This window comes from Hyperolius riggenbachi, chromosome 1 (assembly GCF_040937935.1).
Source record: "Hyperolius riggenbachi isolate aHypRig1 chromosome 1, aHypRig1.pri, whole genome shotgun sequence".
NCBI classification, from domain to species: Eukaryota; Metazoa; Chordata; class Amphibia; order Anura; family Hyperoliidae; genus Hyperolius; species Hyperolius riggenbachi.
This window is the reverse complement of record NC_090646.1, coordinates 594,720,049-594,741,511: the sequence shown is the minus strand read 5'-3', so window position 1 is coordinate 594,741,511 and position 21,463 is coordinate 594,720,049. Positions and strand designations below refer to the sequence as shown.

The 21,463-nt window shown below is 49.1% G+C and overlaps 1 protein-coding gene across 1 annotated transcript in view; it reads left to right on the top strand.

Annotated features, from left to right (window-relative positions):
- Positions 1 to 21,463, top strand: part of LOC137558578 (granzyme A-like) — a 56,946-nt gene that overhangs the window by 19,340 nt on the left and 16,143 nt on the right. The window contains exon 3 of the mRNA XM_068271752.1: positions 14,864 to 15,002. Within this exon, the coding sequence (XP_068127853.1) occupies positions 14,864 to 15,002 (139 nt within the window). The remainder of the gene's footprint in view (positions 1 to 14,863; positions 15,003 to 21,463) is intronic.

The following is a 21,463-nucleotide window of genomic DNA, read 5'->3' as shown; positions in this document are numbered from 1 at the left end:
GATTCCGCAAACGTTACAAATACACCTTGGCACAGAAATCTGATGAAATATAAGTCAAACTGCTGCCCCAGCTACCATTGTACTAAACTTTGCAGCTTAATACTATGTAGCGGTTGATCCCTCAGCTGCCCTCAGCTTGCCCAATCTATAACTATTGCTCTGACATAGATTCAATCATTATCTATATATATCTATATATACAGGGCTGGTTCTAGACTTTTTTGAGAGCAATGCCATCTGTACTCTCTGCCTCCATAAATTGAGCCGTGGAAAGACCAAGACCCGTGTAGGGACAACTTCCTTACGAAGGCACATGATGACAAAGTACAAACTGCAATGGGATGACTACCTGAGGAAAAGCAGCACACAAAAGCAAAGCCACACACCGCAGTGAAAGATACCAGGCCGCAATTATTTCTCAAAAAAGGCGATACATAAACTGTACCGTGATGTAAAAAGGCAAGTGGTGTCATCTCTGGCACACAGCATTGCGTCAAGGGTCCATCTTACCACGTGGTCTGCAAAGCACAGTCAGGCCTGCCCAAAGACTAAGTCAGTCCCCACACACAGCATCTCTGCCTGCACGCTGTGTGACTGCCTGCCCCAAGATTAAGCCAGTCCCCAGGCCCTACACAGCATCTCTGCCTGCAGAACGCTTGACTGCCTTCTCAGACACCACCAACAGGGTCCAGGACTCCAGGTGGATTCCTGAATTTTTAAGGCTGCTGCTAGCAGCGGCTGCTAAATAAATCAATAATACTTTTTTCTGGTGCTTGCCTAATTTTTCTGGCTGCACTGTGGATGCAACAACAAAACAAAAGGCATGTACATGTGTCAATTCCCCTTTGTCATCGTTACCTTGCAGCGGTGAAGGAGCTTGCGTATCACAATGAAGCAATGAGCGCCGGCTATATGAGTGTGTTGGGGGGCATACCCAAGATAATAAGGTTGTTGCTTCATTGTGGACAGACCAAATTTGATCAGCTGGACAATCACTGCTGTTCTGTCATTGAGCTACCTCAGCCCGGCGACGATATGGGCTTGAAAACCGCCATGGCCTGAACTCTCGCCATGGTGCGCACCAATCCAGCACGGCCGTCACTACAAAACAGCTGTTTGCGGTGCATTACACAGTGAGTTTGGTCTGTCAGTGTGAAGCAGTAAACTAATTACACTACCTGTTTGATGTATACACATGCAAGATGTTTTAAAGCACTTTATGCCTCCAATTTTTGCATTGCAATGTGATTTCTGCCCTTAAAACGCTGCTGTGCGTCACATTTGTAATTTTTCTCGGGAATTTTGGCGTGTATCCCACTCCGCCATGCCCCCCTCCAGGTGTTAGACCCCTTGAAACATCTTTCCCATCACTTTTCTGGCCAGAATTAATGTTTGAAGTTTTGAAAGTTCGCCTGCCCATTGAAGTCTATTGCGGTTCGCAAAGTTTGCGCGAACGTGAACTTTTTCAGAAGTCCTTGTTCGAGGTTCGCAAACCTAAAATCAGAGGTTCGAGCCATCTCTAGTTACTGTGTGTTTATGTTCGAAAAAGTAGTCGGAACCAAAAACAACCAAATACATACCTAGGCAACGCCGGGTCTTCTTCAGCTAGTACCTCATAAAATCAATCACAAGTAAATTGGCTTGAAATGGTTGCTAGATTTGATTACTCTATTTAGATCTGCCACAAATGTCAATGAATATCACTACTGGATAGGGACCTTAAATAAATCATATTCTAAAAGTTTAGTCACAATTTATGCCTCAGTTCTGTAGGTCTGTCATTCTTTATGACTGTCAGAGCCCTATTCATTGATAATTATTTTTATCATTTAGATTAATACCTATTATTATACTCCCAGCCTAATGGCCATCCCATGGTATAAAGCTAATTTAAAAAAGAGCCAATTGACTAATCATTATTTTTGGGGATCATAACACTCAGTAGACAGAGCCCGAGCTGCCATAAATGCATCCAACATACATTTTAGGGGGAAAATGCATTTTATACCTTAAACATTCTATACATTATTTCCACATATTTTCATATTATCACAACCTGTTGTTACTGTTGATCCACGTCAGCTGTTACTACTCATCACCATCTCTTGTCCCTACTTGTCCATGAGCAGCTGTCACTACTCAATACATCCTGCTGTCACTGCTTGTCAGGCCAAGCTATCATTGCTCATCCCACCTGCTGTCACTGCTCATCCCCACCTGCTGTCACTACACATCACCACCTGCTGTCACTGCTCATTTCCACCCGCTGTCACTGCTCATCCCCACCTGCTGTCACTGCTCATCCCCACGTGCTGTCACTGCTCATCACCACCTACTGTCACTGCTCATCACCACCTGCTGTCACTGCTCATTGCCACCCGCTGTCACTGCTCATCCCCACCTGCTGTCACTGCTCATCACCACCTGCTGTCACTGCTCATTGCCACCCGCTGTCACTGCTCATCCCCACCTGCTGTCACTGCTCATCCCCACCTGCTGTCACTGCTCATCCCCACGTGCTGTCACTGCTCATCACCACCTACTGTCACTGCTCATCACCACCTGCTGTCACTGCTCATTGCCACCCGCTGTCACTGCTCATCCCCACCTGCTGTCACTGCTCATCCCCACCTGCTGTCACTGCTTGTCAGGCCCCTCTGTCACTGCTCATCCCCACCTGCTGTCACTACACATCACCACCTGCTGTCACTGCTCATTGCCACCCGCTGTCACTGCTCATTCCCACCTGCTGTCACTGCTTGTCAGGTCTCTCTGTTACTGCTCATCCCCACCTGCTGTCACTGCTCATCCCCACCTGCTGTCACTTCTCATCCCCACCTGCTGTCACTGCTTGTCAGGTCCCTCTGTCACTGCTCATCCCCACCTGCTGTCACTGCTCATCACCTCCTGCTGTCACTGCTCATCCCACATAGTCCCCAACCGTCCCGTTTTCGTCGGGATTCTCCCGATTTGGGGGGGCTCTCCCGCTATTCCGCTATGAGCCCCCCAGGTCCCGGGCGGCTGTCAATGTTGACAGCTGCCCGTAGCAGGAGGAGAGCAGTGCAGTGGAGGGAGAGCGGTGAGCAGCGGTGGAGAAGGGGGCCATCTCCCCCCCTTCTCTCACCTTAGGGTGCTCTCCCTCCCTCGCTCTCTCCTCCGATACTGTGCGGTGGCGTTTGGCAGCGGGCGGGACTATACACCCTGGCTACATATACTGGGCACCTATACACCCTGGCTACATATACTGGGCACCTATACACCCTGGCTACATATACTGGGCACCTATACACCCTGGCTACATATACTGGGCACCTATACCCCCTGGCTACATATACTGGGCACCTATACACCCTGGCTACATACACTGGGCACCTATACACCCTGGCTACATATACTGGGCACCTATACCCCCTGGCTACATATACTAGGCACCTATACCCCCTGGCTACATATACTGGGCACCTATACACCCTGGCTACATAAACTGGGCACCTATACACCCTGGCTAAATATACTGGGCACCTATACACCCTGGCTACATATACTGGGCATCTATATCCCCTGGCTACATATACTGGGCACCTATACCCCCTGGCTACATATACTGGGCCCCTATACACACCTATACATACTGGGGACATATACCTCTGGCTACATATACTGGGCACATATATCCCTGGCTACATATACTGGGGACAACTGGCTGTTTGTCATTATGTGCATTTACTGGTGAAAAGCTGTCTCTTATGTGCATTTACTGGTGAACAGCTGTCTCGTATTATGTGCATTTACTGGTGAAAAGCTGTCTCTTATGTGCATTTACTGGTGAAAAGCTGTCTCTTTGGTGCATTTACTGGTTAAAAGCTGTCTCTTATGTGCATTTAGTGCTGAAAAGCTGTCTCTTATTATATGCATTTACTGGTGAAAAGCTGTCTCTTGTGTGCATTAACTGGTGAAAAGCTGTCTCTTATTATGTGCATTTACTTATGAAAAGCTGTCTCTTATTATGTGCATTTACTGGTGAAAAGCTGTCTCTTATTATGTGCATTAACTGGTGAAAAGCTGTCTCTTATTATGTGCATTTACTGGTGAAAAGCTGTCTCTTATTATGTGCATTTACTGGTGAAAAGCTGTCTCTTATTATGTGCATTTACTGGTGAAAAGCTGTCTCGTATTATGTGCATTTACTGGTGAAAAGCTGTCTCTTATGTGCATTTACTGGTGAAAAGCTGTCTCTTTGGTGCATTTACTGGTTAAAAGCTGTCTCTTATGTGCATTTAGTGCTGAAAAGCTGTCTCTTATTATATGCATTTACTGGTGAAAAGCTGTCTCTTGTGTGCATTAACTGGTGAAAAGCTGTCTCTTATTATGTGCATTTACTTATGAAAAGCTGTCTCTTATTATGTGCATTTACTGGTGAAAAGCTGTCTCTTATTATGTGCATTAACTGGTGAAAAGCTGTCTCTTATTATGTGCATTTACTGGTGAAAAGCTGTCTCTTATTATGTGCATTTACTGGTGAAAAGCTGTCTCTTATTATGTGCATTTACTGGTGAAAAGCTGTCTCTTATTATGTGCATTTACTGGTGAAAAGCTGTCTCTTATTATGTGCAGTTACTGGTGAAAAGCTGGCTCTCATTATGTATGTGCATTTACTGGGGAAACGCTGTCTGTCATTATGTGCCTTTACTTCATATTTTTTTTATGTAACTACATTAGCTGGTATAACTACATTACAGTTAACCCTACCCACGGGCAGGGTATATGAGGGATATATTTATTAAAAAATATAAGGGCATCAATAGTAAAAAAAAAAAAAAAAAAAACGCTATGGTAGGCGTGACTTGGGGGTGTGGTTAGGGGGGTTGTTTGGGGGTGTGGTTAGGGGTGTGGCCTGTGTCCCGATTTCTAATTTTAAAATGTTGGGAGGTATGGTCACGGCTTTGTCAGGCCCCTCTGTCACTGCTCATCCCCACCTGCTGTCACTGCTCATCACCACCTGCTGTCACTACTCATCACCACCTGCTGTCACTGCTTGTCAGGCCCCGCTGTCGCTGCTCATCACCACCTAGTGATGCTCGGATACCCCTTTTTATTATTCGAGTTTGGTCGAATTCGAATAGTAAATTATTCGAATTCAGTCGAATATTCGACTCGAATATTTTTTACTATTCAATTCGACCTCGGACTTCGAGCTCACTATTCGAGTTGGTATTCGAGCTCATTATTCGAGCTGACTATTCGAATTGGCCTTAAATAGCTTCCAACACTTGTTTTGAGGGTGAATAATGCAAGAAACATCTTTATTTCCAAGTAACAACAGCAAGTGATTATGTGGGGATGTTCCTTTAAAAAAAAAAGGTGGAAAGAGAAGTTGTGTCCAGAATTTTGTTCAGTACTGTATATACTTCTTCTTCTTCTTCTTTTTTTATCTTCTATATCTTCTTCTTCTTCTTCTATATCTTCTTCTTCTATATCTTCTTCTTCTATATCTTCTTCTATAGAGCGTTTCTCGGTGACTACGCCACCAGCTGCACTGAAGCAGCGCTCGGACAGCACGCTGGAAGGGGGACAGGACAGCACTTCCAGGGCGTACTGCGCCAGCTCGCTCCAGATCTCCAGGCGCTTGACCCAATACTCCATGGGATCAACAGGGGCATCGCTTTCAAGCCCGCTGTAGGACCCCATGTAGTCAGCCACCATGCGGGTCAGGCGCTGGCTGTGACCGGAGGAGGATGCTGCTGCATGCACCTCCTCTCTAGTCACTGCTGCTGGAGCTTCTACAGTCCTGTAGAGCTCGTTGCTGAGAGACAGCAGGTCTGTGGGGCGCTTGCTGCTGGATGCAGGCACCTGCTGCTGCCTCTGTGCTGGCTGGACAGTGGGGGTGGAAGGCTGGGGGAAGGCTTCCTCCAAGCGCTCAACAAGGGCCTGCTGCAAGCTCCTTATTTGTTGCGCTGGGTCTCCTCCTGCAGGCGGCAGGAACTGGCTCAACTTCTCCTTGAGGCGTGGGTCCAACATCATGCTGATCCAGATGTCCTCCCTCTGCTTCATCTGGATCACCCTGGGGTCCTTGCGCAGGCACGTCAGCATGTGCGCTGCCATTGGGAAGAGGCAGGCCACGTGTGCTGGCACATCGGCGGCAGTGCTGTCCTCATCCTCCTCCTCTCCCTCCTCAGCCTCATCCTCTTTCCACCCCCGCACCAACTCAGCTGCACTGTGCTGATCCCCCTCATCAGCAGCAAGGTCAGGGACCTCCACCAAGTCCTCCTCCTCCTCCCCCTCAGAGGTGGACTGTGCAACTGCTTGCCGCTCCTGCTGGTCCAAGGCTGCCGCTCCCTGTTCCAGCAAAGCATCGAGGGCCCTGTTCAGCAGACAAACCAGGGGCACCCACTCGCAGACCATAGCATGGTCCCTGCTCACCATGTTAGTGGCCTGCAGAAAGGGAGCCAGCACTAAGCACACCTGCTGCATGTGCCTCCAGTCATCATCGGGGACGATGGACGGGATGTTGCTGGTCTTGTCCCTTCTCTGAGCGGCGGAAACAGTGGCCAGGGCAAGGTACTGGTTGACAGCGTGCTTCTGTTCAACCAGACGCTCCAACATCGCCAGGGTGGAGTTCCAGCGAGTCGGAACGTCAAGGATCAGCCGATGGCGTGGCAGCTCCAGCTCCTTTTGCACGTCTTCCAGGCTCGCACAGGCTGCAGCCGAGCGCCGGAAGTGACGCACAACGTTCCTTGCCGTTTCCAGCAGTTCGCCCATCCCCTGGTAGGTGCGCAAGAACTTCTGCACCACCAGGTTCAGCACGTGGGCAAGACAGGGCATGTGGGTCAGGTTTCCCCTGTCTATTGCGGCAACCAGATTGGCCCCATTGTCGGCCACCACCTCTCCGACTCTGAGGCCTCTGGGGGTCAGCCAAATCCTCTCCTGCTCCTGGAGTTTGGCAAACACATGGGTTGCCGTCAGCTTGGTCTTCCCAAGGCTGACCAAGTGCAGCAGCGCTTGGCAGTGGCGTGCCTTCACGATGCTGCTGAGGCGGGGGGCTTGGCCAGGTGTGCCGGAGGATGGCAGAGGATCGGAGGAACCTGCTGCAGTTCCCCTGACCCTGCGGGGTGGCACCACCAACTGTGTTGCTGCTGCTGCTGTGCCCGCTGCTGCTCTCCCATCCTCACCCCCTTCCACCAAGCTGACCCAGTGGACAGTGAAGGACAGGTAGCGGCCTGTCCCGAAGCGGCTGCTCCAGGAGTCTATGGTGACGTGGACCCTTTCACCAACCGCGTGCTCCAGCCCTCGCTCCACATTGGCCATCACAAAGCGGTGCAGTGCAGGAATGGCCTTGCGGGCGAAGAAGTGTCTGCTGGGGAGCTGCCAGTCTGGGGCTGCACAAGCAAGCAGCGCACGCATGTCGCTCCCCTCCTGCACGAGCGTGTACGGCAGGAGTTGGAAGCACATGGCCTGTGCCAGCAAGCCGTTTAGCTGCCGCACGCGACGGCTGCTGGGAGGCAAAGCCCTAACCACCCCCTGGAAGGACTCGCTCAAAAGGCTCTGGCGTGGCCTTTTGCTGGCACGGGAATCAGCAGACACAGCAGAGGAGGCTACTGAGGACTGGCTGCCAGAACAGGCCTCAGTGTCGGCGGCAGGAGTTGCAGAGGTGGGAGGAGCAGTGCGTTTCCGCACTCCTGCTGGTGCTGCTGGAGGAGCAGGAGGGCGGGTGGCTGCTGTTGCTGCTGCTGCTGCTGCTGAAGGCTGTGCAGTGATGGGTGTGGTGCCACTGCCAGCACCAGATGCCTTCAGCCTCTGGAACTCCTCATGCTGGTGGAAATGTTTCGCAGCAAGGTGGTTGATGAGCGAGCTGGTGCTGAACTTTAAGGGGTCTGCACCTCTGCTCAACTTCCGCTGACAGTGGTTGCAAGTGGCGTACTTGCTGTCCACAGTGGGCATGGTGAAAAAGCGCCAGATTGGTGACAAAAACAACCCCCTACGGCATGGAACCGCTGCTGCCTGTCTCCCTGTGGTGGTTGGGGGGGGGGGGGGGGGCGGGGGCTTGGGTGCGGCTGGTGGTGGTACTGGCAGATGCTGCTGCTGCTGAGCCTGAGACACCAGCAGGCTGTGGGACCTGCCTACTGCTGCCAATGCTTGCAATGATGCGCCTCCTTGCAAGGCCCACAAGCGCATCCTCCTCCTCCTCCTCAGAGCTGCTGATGACGACATCCCCTGGAGCTGGTGGCACCCAGTCTCTGTCTGTCACCGTGTCATCATCATCCTCCCCTTCCTAAAACATGTCCTGCTGGGATGATGACCCCCCAAACTCCTCTCCTGATGCATGGATGGGCTGCTTGACTGTCGCCACAGTCTTGCTGTCCAATCCCTCATCCCCCAAAGTGCCCATCAGCATCTCCTCCTCCAAATCGCCAACAACAGCAGACAATTGACGCATCATGCCTGGGGTCAAAAGAGTGCTGAGTGACAGGTCGGCGACTGACGGTGAACTGGCCTCCTCCCCAGGCCCTGCTGGGCGGCTGCTGCGAACAGGGGTGGTGGTGGTGGTGGTGAGGGTGGAGGCCTCGGATGCAGAGCTGATGGCGGGCTGCTCATCCTCCGTCATCAGTTGCACCACAGTGTCTGCATCCTTTTCCTCAATGGGACGTTTCCGACCCGGATGGAGGAAAATAGGAGCAGGTGCTACATGCTGCTGCTGTGTGTCTCTGCAGCGTGAGTTGCAGATGCTCCTGCTGGGCGGCGCCCAAGGCGTCCACGGCCAGTGGCTATAGGAGGAATGTTAGCCACTGACGCTGCTGCTGCTGCTGCGGAACTGTGCATGGTGGCGCGGCCGCGGCTTGCCACAATGCTGCTCCATCTCCTCCTGATTCCCTTGCTGCCCTTCCCCTTGCCCAAACCGCGCTGGCTGCCACTTCCAGACATCTTAGATGTTTTCGGCGCAAACACAAAAGTTTTTTAAAACTGCGGGTGAAAAGTGGGGTACTTTAATGGAGTGGGTTGTTGGGTGAGGTGACACTAATCACTAAGTGATTAGATCGCTAAGTGATTATTACAGTACAAATACAAAATACAAAAATCGGTAATCAGTAAGTGTGAACAGTGAACAGTGAGTGTGTCCCCTAGTACACTAACTAGAAAATACACTAATCAGTAGTAATCACAAGGAAATAGAGTGTGTGTACACTACAGACAGTGAGTGCACGCACGCGCAAACACGCGCAGGAGCTAGCCTATGAACAGTGACTGAGTGAGTGTCTAGTACAGTAAGTAAGTAGTAACAGTCACGAAGTACAACTAGCAGTTACAATAATCAGTAGTAATCACAAGGAAATAGAGTGTGTGTACACTACAGACAGTGAGTGCACGCACGCGCAAACACGCGCAGGAGCTAGCCTATGAACAGTGACTGTGTGAGTGTATAGTACAGTAAGTAAGTAGTAACAGTCAGGAAGTACAACTAGCAGTTACAATAATCAGTAGTAATCACAAGGAAATAGAGTGTGTGTACACTACAGACAGTGAGTGCACGCACGCGCAAACACGCGCAGGAGCTAGCCTATGAACAGTGACTGAGTGAGTGTCTAGTACAGTAAGTAAGTAGTAACAGTCACGAAGTACACCTAGCAGTTACAATAATCAGTAGTAATCACAAGGAAATAGAGTGTGTGTACACTACAGACAGTGAGTGCACGCACGCGCACACACGTGCAGGAGCTAGCCTATGAACAGTGACTGAGTGAGTGTCCCTACTACAGTAAGTAAGTAGTAACAGTCAGGAAGTACAACTAGCAGTTACAATAATCAGTAGTAATCACAAGGAAATAGAGTGTGTGTACACTACAGACAGTGACTGCACGCACGCGCAAACACGCGCAGGAGCTAGCCTATGAACAGTGACTGAGTGAGTGTAGTACAGTAAGTAAGTAGTAACAGTCAGGAAGTACAACTAGCAGTTACAATAATCAGTAGTAATCACAAGGAAATAGAGTGTGTGTACACTACAGACAGTGAGTGCACGCACACGCAGGAGCTATGAACAAACAGTGACAGTGAGTGTCCTAGTACAGTTACAGTATATAACTACAATACAAAATACAATCACTCAGTACTAAAGGACAGCAGAAATACTGGTATAGATGAGAAATAAACTAACAGAGGACAGGAGAGAACAGCTGCCCACACAGGCAGGCCCTGAGGCCTAAAGCTGTAAGCCTGCAGCAGCTGTCTCTATGTAACACAAAAGCTACTAACTAAAATACAATGGCCTCAATTCACTAAGATCATGCTAGAGATAATAAGGCAAGAGAAAACTTACCTCCACACGTGAGAGAGTTATCTTACCTCTTCATTCCTTAAGTTACCTCTCCTGTAGTTAATTTACCTCCTCTGTAGTTAATTTACCTCCTCTGTAGTTAATTTACCTCCTCTGTAGTTATTTTCACATGCAGCTAATTAACAGCCTGTCTTTAACTCTGGAGTTATTTTAAGGATTGGAGAGTTAATTTAAAGACAGAAGAGTTAATTTTAGGCTTGCCTGAGGTAAAATGTTTCCTGAATACTACATGCCTTATCACCATGGTAACAACTCTAGAAGAGTTATTAAAGACAGGAGATAAGTTTAGTTAATTGAGGCCATAGTCTATCTAGCTAACAACAATATAGGTGTATAGAGCAGGTGTATGTGAGCAAAAACGCTAGGTAGTTGACCACTATAGAGCACTTGCTAAGCCAACGCACAAAGGAGCAGATCTCTCTCTGTACAAAGTCAGGCAAGGACGGAAACACCTAACATGGCGGCCGCTATTTATAGGGTAGGGGCTGGCCAGGGTCCCCCTCTGTGATTGGCTGCCGTCAGAGGGCCTGGGAGCCCTCTGATTGGCTCTAAGGACATCAATCTGGGCTATGACGCTATTCGAGCTCGGTATTCGAGCTCGAATAGCGCTGTTAGCTCGAATAGCTCGAATAGTGAATGGGCTATTCGAGTTCACTCGAATAGCTCATTCGAATAGCTCCAGCTATTCGGAGCTCGAATACCGAGCTCGAATAGCTGAAAAAGAGCTCGAATATTCGAGCTACTCGAATATTCGGGCTCTGCTGAGCACCACTGTCACCACCTGATGTCACTGCTCATCACCTCCTGCTGTCACTGCTCATCACCTCCTGCTGTCATTGTTCATCACAATCTGCTGTGACTACACATCACCACCTGCTGTCACTGCTCATCACCTCCAGCTATCACTGCTCATCACCTCCTGCTGTCACTGCTTTTCAGGCCCCTCTGTCACTGCTCATCACCACCTGATGTCACTGCTCATCACCTCCTGCTGTCACTGCTCATCCCCACCTGCTGTCACTGCTCATCACCTCCTGCTGTCACTACACATCCCCACCGGCTGTCACTGCTCATCCCCACCTGCTGTCACTGCTTGTCAGGCCCCTCTGTCACTGCTCATCCCCACCTGCTGTCACTGCTCATCACCACCTACTGTCACTGCTCATCCCCACCTGCTGTCACTACACATCCCCAGCTGCTGTCACTGCTCATTGCCACCCGCTGTCACTGCGCATCCCCACCTGCTGTCACTGTTTGTCAGGTCCCTCTGTCACTGCTCATCCCCACCTGCTGTCACTGCTCATCCCCACCTGCTGTCACTGCTTGTCAGGTCCCTCTGTCACTGCTCATCCCCCCCTGCTGTCACTGCTTGTCAGGTCCCTCTGTCACTGCTCATCCCCACCTGCTGTCACTGCTCATCACCACCTACTGTCACTGCTCATCCCCACCTGCTGTCACTGCTCATCACCACCTGCTGTCACTACTCATCACCACCTGCTGTCACTGCTTGTCAGGCCCCACTGTCGCTGCTCATCACCACCTGATGTCACTGCTCATCACCACCCGCTGTCACTGCTCATCACCACCTGCTGTCACTGCTTGTCAGGCTCCACTGTCGCTGCTCATCACCACCTGATGTCACTGCTCATCACCTCCTGCTGTCACTGCTCATCACTTCCTGCTGTCACTGCTCATCACCACCTGCTGTCACTACACATCACCTCCTGCTGTCACTGCTCATCACCTCCTGCTGTCACTGCTTTTCAGGCCCCTCTGTCACTGCTCATCCCCACCTGCTGTCACTGCTCATCACCTCCTGCTGTCACTACATATCACCACCGGCTGTCACTGCTTGTCAGGCCCCGCTATCGCTGCTCATCACCACCTGCTGTCCCTGCTCATCACCACCCGCTGTCACTGCTCATCACCACCTGTTATCACTACACATAACCACCTGCTGTCACTGCTTGTCAGGCCCCGCTGTCACTGCTCATCACCACCTGCTGTCACTACACATCACCTCCTGCCGTCACTGCTCATCACCACCTGCTGTCACTGCTCATCATTTCCTGCTGTCGCTGCTCATCAGCACCTGCTGTCACTGCTCATCACCACCTGCTGTCACTGCTCATCACCACCTGATGTCGCTGCTCATCACCACCTGCTGTCACTGCTTATCCCCACCTGCTGTCACTACACATCACCACCTGCTGTCACTGCTTGTCAGGCCCCGCTGTCTCTGCTCATCACCACCTGTTATCACTACACATAACCACCTGCTGTCACTGCTCATCCCCACCTGCTGTCACTACTCATCACCACCTGCTGTCACTGCTCATCACCAGCCGCTGTCACTGCTCATCACCACCTGTTATCACTACACATAACCACCTGCTGTCACTGCTCATCACCAGCCGCTGTCACTGCTCATCACCACCTGTTATCACTACACATAACCACCTGCTGTCACTGCTCATCCCCACCTGCTGTCACTACACATCACCTCCTTCTGTCACTGCTCATCACCACCTGCTGTCACTGCTTATCCCCACCTTCTGTCACTACTCATCACCTCCTACTGTCACTGCTTGTCAGGCCCCGCTGTCGCTGCTCATCGCCACCTGCTGCCACTACACATCACCACTTGCTGTCACTGCTCATCGCCACCTGCTGTCACTGCTCATCACCACCTGTCACTGCTCATCACCACCTGCTGTCACTGCTCATCACCACCTGCTGTCACTGCTTGTCAGGCCCCTCTGTCACTGCTCATCACCACCTGCTGTCACTGCTCATCCCCACCTGCTGTCACTACACATCACCACCGGCTGTCACTGCTTGTCAAGCCCCTCTGTCACTGCTCATTACCACCTGCTGTCACTGCTCATCACCTCCTGCTGTCACTGCTCATCCTCACCTGCTGTCACTGCTCATCACCACCTGCTGTCACTGCTCATCACCTCTTGTTGTCACTGCTTGTCAGGCCCCACTGTCGCTGCTCATCACCACCTGCTGTCACTGCTCATCACCACCTGCTGTCACTGCTCATCACTACCTGCTGTCACTGCTCATCCCCACCTGCTGTCACTGCTCATCACCTCCTGCTGTCACTGCTCATCACCACCTGCTGTCACTGCTCATCACCACCTGCTGTCACTGCTCATCACCACCTGCTGTCACTGCTAACCCCCACCTGCTGTCACTGCTCATCACCTCCTGCTGTCACTGCTCATCCCCACCTGCTGTCACTGCTCATCCCCACCTCCTGTCACTGCTCATCACCTCCTGCTGTCACTGCTCATCACCTCTTGTTGTCACTGCTTGTCAGGCCCCACTGTCGCTGCTCAGCACCACCTGCAGTCACTGCTCATCCCCACCTGCTGTCACTGCTCATCACCACCGGCTGTCACTGCTTGTCAAGCCCCTCTGTCACTGCTCATCACCACCTGCTGTCATTACACATCACTTCCTGCTGTCACTGCTTGTCAGGCCCCTCTGTCACTGCCCAGGCCACCGGCTGGGAGCGGAGCTGCAGCGAGGGTACAGGATGGCTGCCAGGGGCTGATGGTGATGATGAGCAGATAAGTAGATGCTTGTTTTTTAATTACCTTGGACCTAATATATGTTAATAGTGGAAAAAATTTGTTATAAAAAAAAATAAAAAAAATAAAATTTATTTAAAAAAATGCAAAGGAATTTTTTCTAAACTCTGTAAAATAAGATTTATTATAGCAAAAAAAAAAAAAAAAACCCAAAAAACACTTTTCTTTTGAAATTTTAAAATTGATTTTCTCAAAAAGGACAGGGTCTTTTGTCTGAGACATGGTTGAACGATGCAGGAAATGGGGGTGCACAAGGCTTAACCCTCTGGGCGATACAATTATATCGCCCAGGGCCAGGAGGTGGCGCAGCACTATTTTTTTAAATTTTTTATTTTTTAAATCATAGCCGCAGCGCAGCGGCATCCCCCCACCCACTCCGATCGCCTTCGGCGATCAGAGTAAGCAGGAAATCCCGTTCAGAACGGGATTTCCTGCTGGGCTTCCCCGGTCGCCATGGCGACGGGGCGGGATGACGTCACCGACGTCATGGATGTCGTGACGTCGGAGGGAGTCCCGATCCACCCCTCAGCGCTGCCTGGCACTGATTGGCCAGGCTGCGCAAGGGGTCGGGGAGGGGGGGGGGAGCTGCACGGCGAGCGGCGGCGGATCGGCGGCGAGCAGCGGCGATCGGAAGTTACACGCAGCTAGCAAAGTGCTAGCTGCGTGTAACAAAAAAAAATTATGCAAATCGGCCCACCAGGGCCTGAGAAATCCTCCTGCGTGATATACCCCGAGCTCAGCTCGGGATTATCGCTCAGGAGGTTAATGTGCAGTACCGTTATAGCGGCGCTCAGTCACTAATTTTAGCTCCGTCAAAAGACACATGTGTGCTAAGATGAACCCTCAAGGGGCATAAATATACTGTTGCCGCTCTGACAACTGGTTAAAGACATTAATTTACATTGCTTTATTTATTTATTTATTTATTTAGTAATTCTTCCACAATAATTGAATTGGGGCTCCACTCCTGGGCAGAAGAAGATGAATATGCACAGCAGTTAAAGGTGTTAAAGTGGCGTACATATCACTATAGAGAAGGAACACATGATAACGATATCCAGCTTGTAAAGGTATGTACAATATGCTCAAATGAGCCCAGACGTGTGCATGAAAAAAAGAGCGTGCAGAAAAAAGGGCACAGCTGGATAGCAAATTGGTGCAGGTGAATAACGAAATCTCAGTAACGATACATATCGTAACAACCATAAATACCGTTTTAAAACAGAAGGGAAATCAAAATGAAAATATATGTACTTTTACTGTTACATAATTCAAGAATACAGCTTAACCCTAACCATTCTCTCACACAGAACCCTCACCTTACCCTAAGCCTTACCTTAAGCCTTACCCTAACCACTCCCCCTGCACAAACACCCCAGCACACATACTGTAGAAACGCAAAATCTGTACATACAAACTAAATAACATGACAAAAACTATAACCTTGCAAGTTTCTAAAACGATAACAGATGTCAAAAACGTTAATGTTGTAATGTTGAAAAAGATATTTATCTCACGCCCTTTTCGCCATATTAGCAAGAAATGCATTAGAGTCTATGGCGGTGCACAAATCATCCATTAGCTAACGGCACCCTTTTTTTCCTGCTACTAGTCCAGACACTTACCGCACAAGTTCTCAATACCTCTACTAAAACTGCCACTGCCCTGGGATCTCTGTGTTTACAGTGAGCAAAGGTATCCTTATCTGATTAGAAATCTTGAAGTTGGCATGAAATTAAAGGTATCCATATATCTAGCGACATGGCCGCCGATCGACCATCCACTTCGATCACACTATGTTCCAAATTTTTATACAAATAATTTCCCTCTCATTTTCCTAAATAGTGGATGCAAGTGGCAGTCAGCATCACCTTTTAGTCATCAACCACTAGATTAGCCTCTCACAACCTTTTTACCCTGAAGGAACCCTGCAAACAATTTTTTGATCTCAAGGGGCCTGATTCACAAAGCGATGCAAACTGTTAGCACGCTGGTGAAATGCCCCTTATCACGCCTAAACTCAGTTTAGGCATGATAAGTTTAGGCAGTGATGCTCATCCAGATTCCAGATACCCGAACTATCCAGATATCCGAACTTTTTTCTGGTATCCGAACTTGGATACAGATTCCAGATACCTGGATAAATCTGGAATGCACTATCCGAGCTAACTCAGATACCTATTAGGTATCCGGAAATCAGTCCAGATACTTAGTTCGGGTACCTGGATCTGGATAGTGTAACCACGAAGATGACGTCCATGACGTCATTGAGCCAATCAGAGGGCTCCCAGCCGAAGGCCTAGCAACCAATCATAGAGGGGAACTCTGGCCAGCCCCTCCAGTATATAAGGCAGGCGACTTGATGAGAATCTTGTCCTTGCTTGTGACTGCTCACTGAGAGACATCTCCGGTGCTGTTGGCTAAGCAAATGCTGTATTACTGAGTTAAACCTAGCGTTTTTCTCCTAAACACCTGTGCTACACCAGTATTTTATTGTTTTTTAGTTAGCTAGCTTGTATTTTGATTTTAGTCAGTCTGACAGTCAGACTCGGTGCTGCAGCTGCTAGGCTAGGTTAGGGCCTGCTGTGTGCACAGGCTTGGCCTGCTGCCAGCCTTAGCTACAGTATAGCTTGTAGGTTATTAGGGATTAGATTACTGTACTACTACTAGTCTCATATTGTGTGTAGTTAGTTGTTAGAGAGAGTACTACTACTGTGTTAGCTTCATTTAGATGAAAGCTTCATTTAGATGCAGTGCTGCTGTTCGAGTCAATCAGTGTGTGACAGATAGACAGTTAGTGTGTGCTTCTGTCACTCCGTCAGTTGAAGTTCTACTAGTACTACTACAGCTAGTCTACTACTACCAGTTATATATAGTTCATTTGTGTTGCGTTAGCTTACTTTAATTGCAGTGCTGTTACAGTGTGACAGATAGACAGACAGTTAGTGTGTCAGTGTGTGCTACTCTGCTGTCACTTCATTAGTTGAAGTTCTACTACTGCTACTATCTACTAGTACTACTGATTTGAATAAAATACAAGTACCCCACTTCATTTACATATATAAAGTTGTACTATGTCTGCTGGCACTGGCAGCCGGGGGAGGGGCATCATGAAAAGCAAGGGCAAGAGGAGAAGCATTGCCGCCACCGTCAGTGTCAGTGTCCATTCTGCTGCTAGCCACTGGCCGTGGACGCACTGGACGCCCAACTGTTAGGGGGCACACATTGGAGGAGAAAGACGCCGAGCCTGTGATGGAGCTGATGGTGGATGAGCAGGCTACCACCAGCTCTACAACAGAGATCTCTACCCAGCACACAGAACAAATCTTCTGCTGCCAGTCTGCCACTTCCGACAGCTATTATGCCAATACAATAGCTGTATTTTGTTTAAAAAAAAAACTTTAATTGTTTTGAGATGTCTGGGCTGAAAACTGTGATGTCCCAGTTGTGCATTGGACACAATGTGGGCTGCACGACCGCTGTCTGGAACATCTTGATGTTAATTTACAGCCATTTCGGTTCAAATCCAGATATCTGGATTTATCCAGATTTTTTACTATCTGGATCTGGAACAACCCAGATATCAAAAAGAGGTATCCAGATATCTGGATTTATCCAGATTTTTTACTATCTGGATCTGGAACAACCCAGATATCAAAAAGAGGTATCCGAGCACTACTAGTTTAGGCATGATAACTATAGCACCAACTGGGTTAGCACCGCAGTGCACAGCTGATCAAAAGTTTTACTCTAGCAAAGTCTGGTGCGCGAAACGTCGCATAGAGTTTAATGGCGCTGCTTTGCGCACGGGACTTTGCGATCTAAACTTATCTAAACTTATCATGTCTAAACTTATCATGCCTAAACTGAGTTTAGGCATGATAAAATGGTAATCACGCCTAAAGTCTTTAACTGGGTTATCACCGCTTTGTGAATCGAGCCCAAGGTCTTTAAAAGTATGCATGGCTGTTTATTTCACTACCCCTGTAACATCCTTACCTTCCAGCAGCAGGTCCAGCGGCGTCTCTGGCGTTGTCCAGGCGAGCGGCGAGACTTCTGCGCTGGCATCCTCCCGCGGTATCCCCGGCTCCCCTGCGGCGGTGAATTCTGGTGCACACGTGCGCAGTATGGCCAATTGGACGAGCGCGAGTTCAGACAAGCCTTATAGGCTTAGTAGCAGATTTAGGTGAGGTCAGCGGTGATGTCACTAGGTGACATCACCATGTGGGAAGTGCTGTCAATTTTGGGAGTGGTTCTCTGGAGGTATCAATGTGTATTTAAGGCTAGAGCACTCAGTCACTCACTGGCCTTGATACTAATCAGTTCGTTGGTTCTTTGCCTAGCTAGTGAGATTCTGAGAGCTACATTTATACATTGTGCGCTTCACAATATATATGTACTCTAGTCAGTCAGTGCTATTATTTTGTAGTTATACAGTTGTGTTCAAAATTATTCAACCCCTATTGAAATTGAGTGTTTTGGCCAGTTTGACATTGATTTTGATAATTTCAGTCATCTTGTTTACAATAAAATCGAAGAGGCACTTGTAAGTCAATCAAATATAACATAACCTTGATAATGAAATAACCACAAATGTCTTTTCTGTGCTTACATCATTATCAGTTTTATTCAACACCCAAGTGACATTCATTCTTAGTACTTAGTACAACATCCTTTTCCAGTTATAACAGCTTTTAAAAGTGAAGCATAGCTTGACACAAGTGTCTTGCAGCGATCTACGGGTATCTTCATGGGCAAAAGCCTCCAGTTCAGTCACATTCTTAGGCTTGCGCGCTGCAACTGCTTTCTTTAAGTCCCACCAGAGGTTCTCAATCGGATTTAAAGAGAGTCTGAAGCGAGAATAAATCTCGCTTCAGACCTCATAGATAGCAGGGGCATGTGTGCCCCTGCTAAAACGCCGCTATCCCGCAGCTTAACGGGGGTCCCTTCACCCCCAAATCCCCTACGTGCAGCGGGGGAGCGCTTCCGCATTGGGGCACGGCTAACCGCCGCAGCCCTGCCCCACGCACGTCTGTCAGCGCGTATCTCCACCTCTCCCCCGCCCCTCTCAGTCTTCCTTCACTGAGAGGGGCGAGGGAGAGGCGGCGATGCGCCGCTGATAGATGCGTTGTGAGGCAGGGCTGCAGCCGTTAGCCCTGCCTCCAGCAGCAGCAAAATCTACAACCAATTTGACCATTGATTTTGCGGGGGGGGGGTTGGGGGTGAAGGGACCCCCGTTTAGCCGCGGGATAGCTGCGTTTTTTTTTTCATCCAATATCTCCTGGTACTGAAGAGAGTTCATGGTACCTTGCACACGCTGAAGCTTCCCTGTACATGCAGAAGCAAAACAGCCCCAAAGCATGATTGACCCCCTGCCATGCTTCACAGTACACAAGGTGCACTAGAGCACAGGCACATGAGGGGGGGGGGGGGGCTCTGGGTGCCCAACACCCCCCCCCCCCTCTTTAAATTTGCATAAAAAGGGCCCCTTGGCTGTAAAAAAGAAGCTCTGCCTCTGGCCATGCTAATCGACACCCCTTCTGACTGGAAGCCCCGCCCAAACCCGCAGGAAGCTCCTCCCCATCTGGGACCCTTTGGAGTAATATACTAGTACTAGTAGTACAGGAATACATCCCCACAGCTCTGTGGGAGCAGGTAAGATAATGTCTCTCTGACGGCATTGACCTGTTCCTCCCCAGCATCCATAGTGACCTCTCCCTCAACCTTGCACTCACAGGGACCTCTCCCTCCACCTAGGAACCATACTGACCACTCCCTCCCCAGCATTAGCACTGCCGTGATCCTGCCTCCCCCAGCACCACACTAACCCTCCCTCCTCCAGCACTTACACTGACTTCTCCCTCCCCCAGCAGCACTCTTCCTGTCCCCAGCAGCACCCATAGTGACCTCCTCCAGCACCTAAACTGACCTCTCCCTCCTCCAGCACCCCCAATGACTTTCCCTTCCTGCAGCACCCACACTGACCTCTACTTCTCCCAACATCCAACCCTTTCCCCATAGCTCGCACCCAGTTTGCGAACAGGCGAATCTGGCAAACCACCATAGACTTCAATGGGCAGGAGAATTTTAAAACCTAAAGGGACTGTTTCTGGCCACAAAAGTTATGGAAAAGTTGTTTCAAGGGGCTTAACACCTGGACCGTGGCATGTCAGAGGGGGATCCATGGCAAAAGTCTCACCAAAATTATGTAGTTGACGCAGAGTCACGTTTTAAACTCTAAAGGGCAGAAATCCCAGTACATTCCTACATTTGTGGAATTAAGTGCTTTAAAATGTCTGGCGTGTGCACACGACGATAAGGTAGTGTATGGTTTAGGTAAGGTTCACACTGACAGACGAAATGCCACCTTAAACGCACTGCAAACAACCACAAAGCTTTAGTGATAATGACAGGTGAGCAAATAATTGTTTTTGCTTGTTGACACCTCTTGGTGGCAGTCTTTGTGTAGTAGTGTGTAGTGGCCGTTGTGCTTGTGTGCACATTCATGGGAGTGCAGGCAATCATTATTTTCCAGCCTCTATTGTCAGGCTGAGGTAGTTCATTGACAGATAAGTGACCAAAATAACACTGATTCTGCACTGAGGCCTTATACAGGGGGCAGTAGTAAATACTAGATGCAGGGCCGGCGCTACCATAGAATCAAAGGAGGCAGTTGCCCCAGGGCCCCACAGCCTGTAGGGGCCCCCAGTGGCTACAAGAGGAAAACATTTTTTAAAAAAGACCTTATAGTTTTTGAGAAAATCGATTTTAAAGTTTCAAAGTAAACAAAATACACATTTTAAAACCCGACGACTTTAACGGTTAATAGCAAATCCACCTTAAATTCTAGAAACCCTAAATGTGCAGGATATGTTAAGGAGATTATTGGGAATAAGAGGAAAAACTATTTTTCAAAAAGACCTTATAGTTTTTGAGAAAATCGATTTTAAAGTTTCGAAGGAAAAAAGTATACTTTTAAATGCGGTAAATGTCACTTTTAGTAGCAAACCTAACGATAGTGTAATTTTATATGTATCAAACGAAAGCGCAATAAATTTCCTGACGGGGTTTCCAGGGGGTCCATACGCAGCCGCAGAGCTTTGGCCAGGGATCGCTATACAGCCGCAATATGGCTGTATGAAGATCCATGGCATTTTTTCCGATTTTCCCAATTTTTTTTGTATGTTTAGAGTGTGGGAATTTTTTTTTTTTTAATTATGTGGGGTCCCCCCTCCTGAAACTTTTTAACCCCTTGTCCCCCATGTTGGCTGCGATAGCCAGAATGTGGAGCTCCGACCGATTGGGGCTTCACACCCTGACTATACCAGCTGCAAAAAAGGTCCCTTAATGCCGATTTTTGTTCCGGGGTATCTGTTGGGGGCCCCCCCAGGTTTATTTTGCCCTATGGCCCCATTGTTGCTTAAACACTGACTAGATGCAGTAGTGGTGGGGAAGGATAATTGTGTTATGGTTGGTGCACTACCAGGACCAGCAGACCTGTCTCCAACAGTTAACTTGAGCACTGGACACC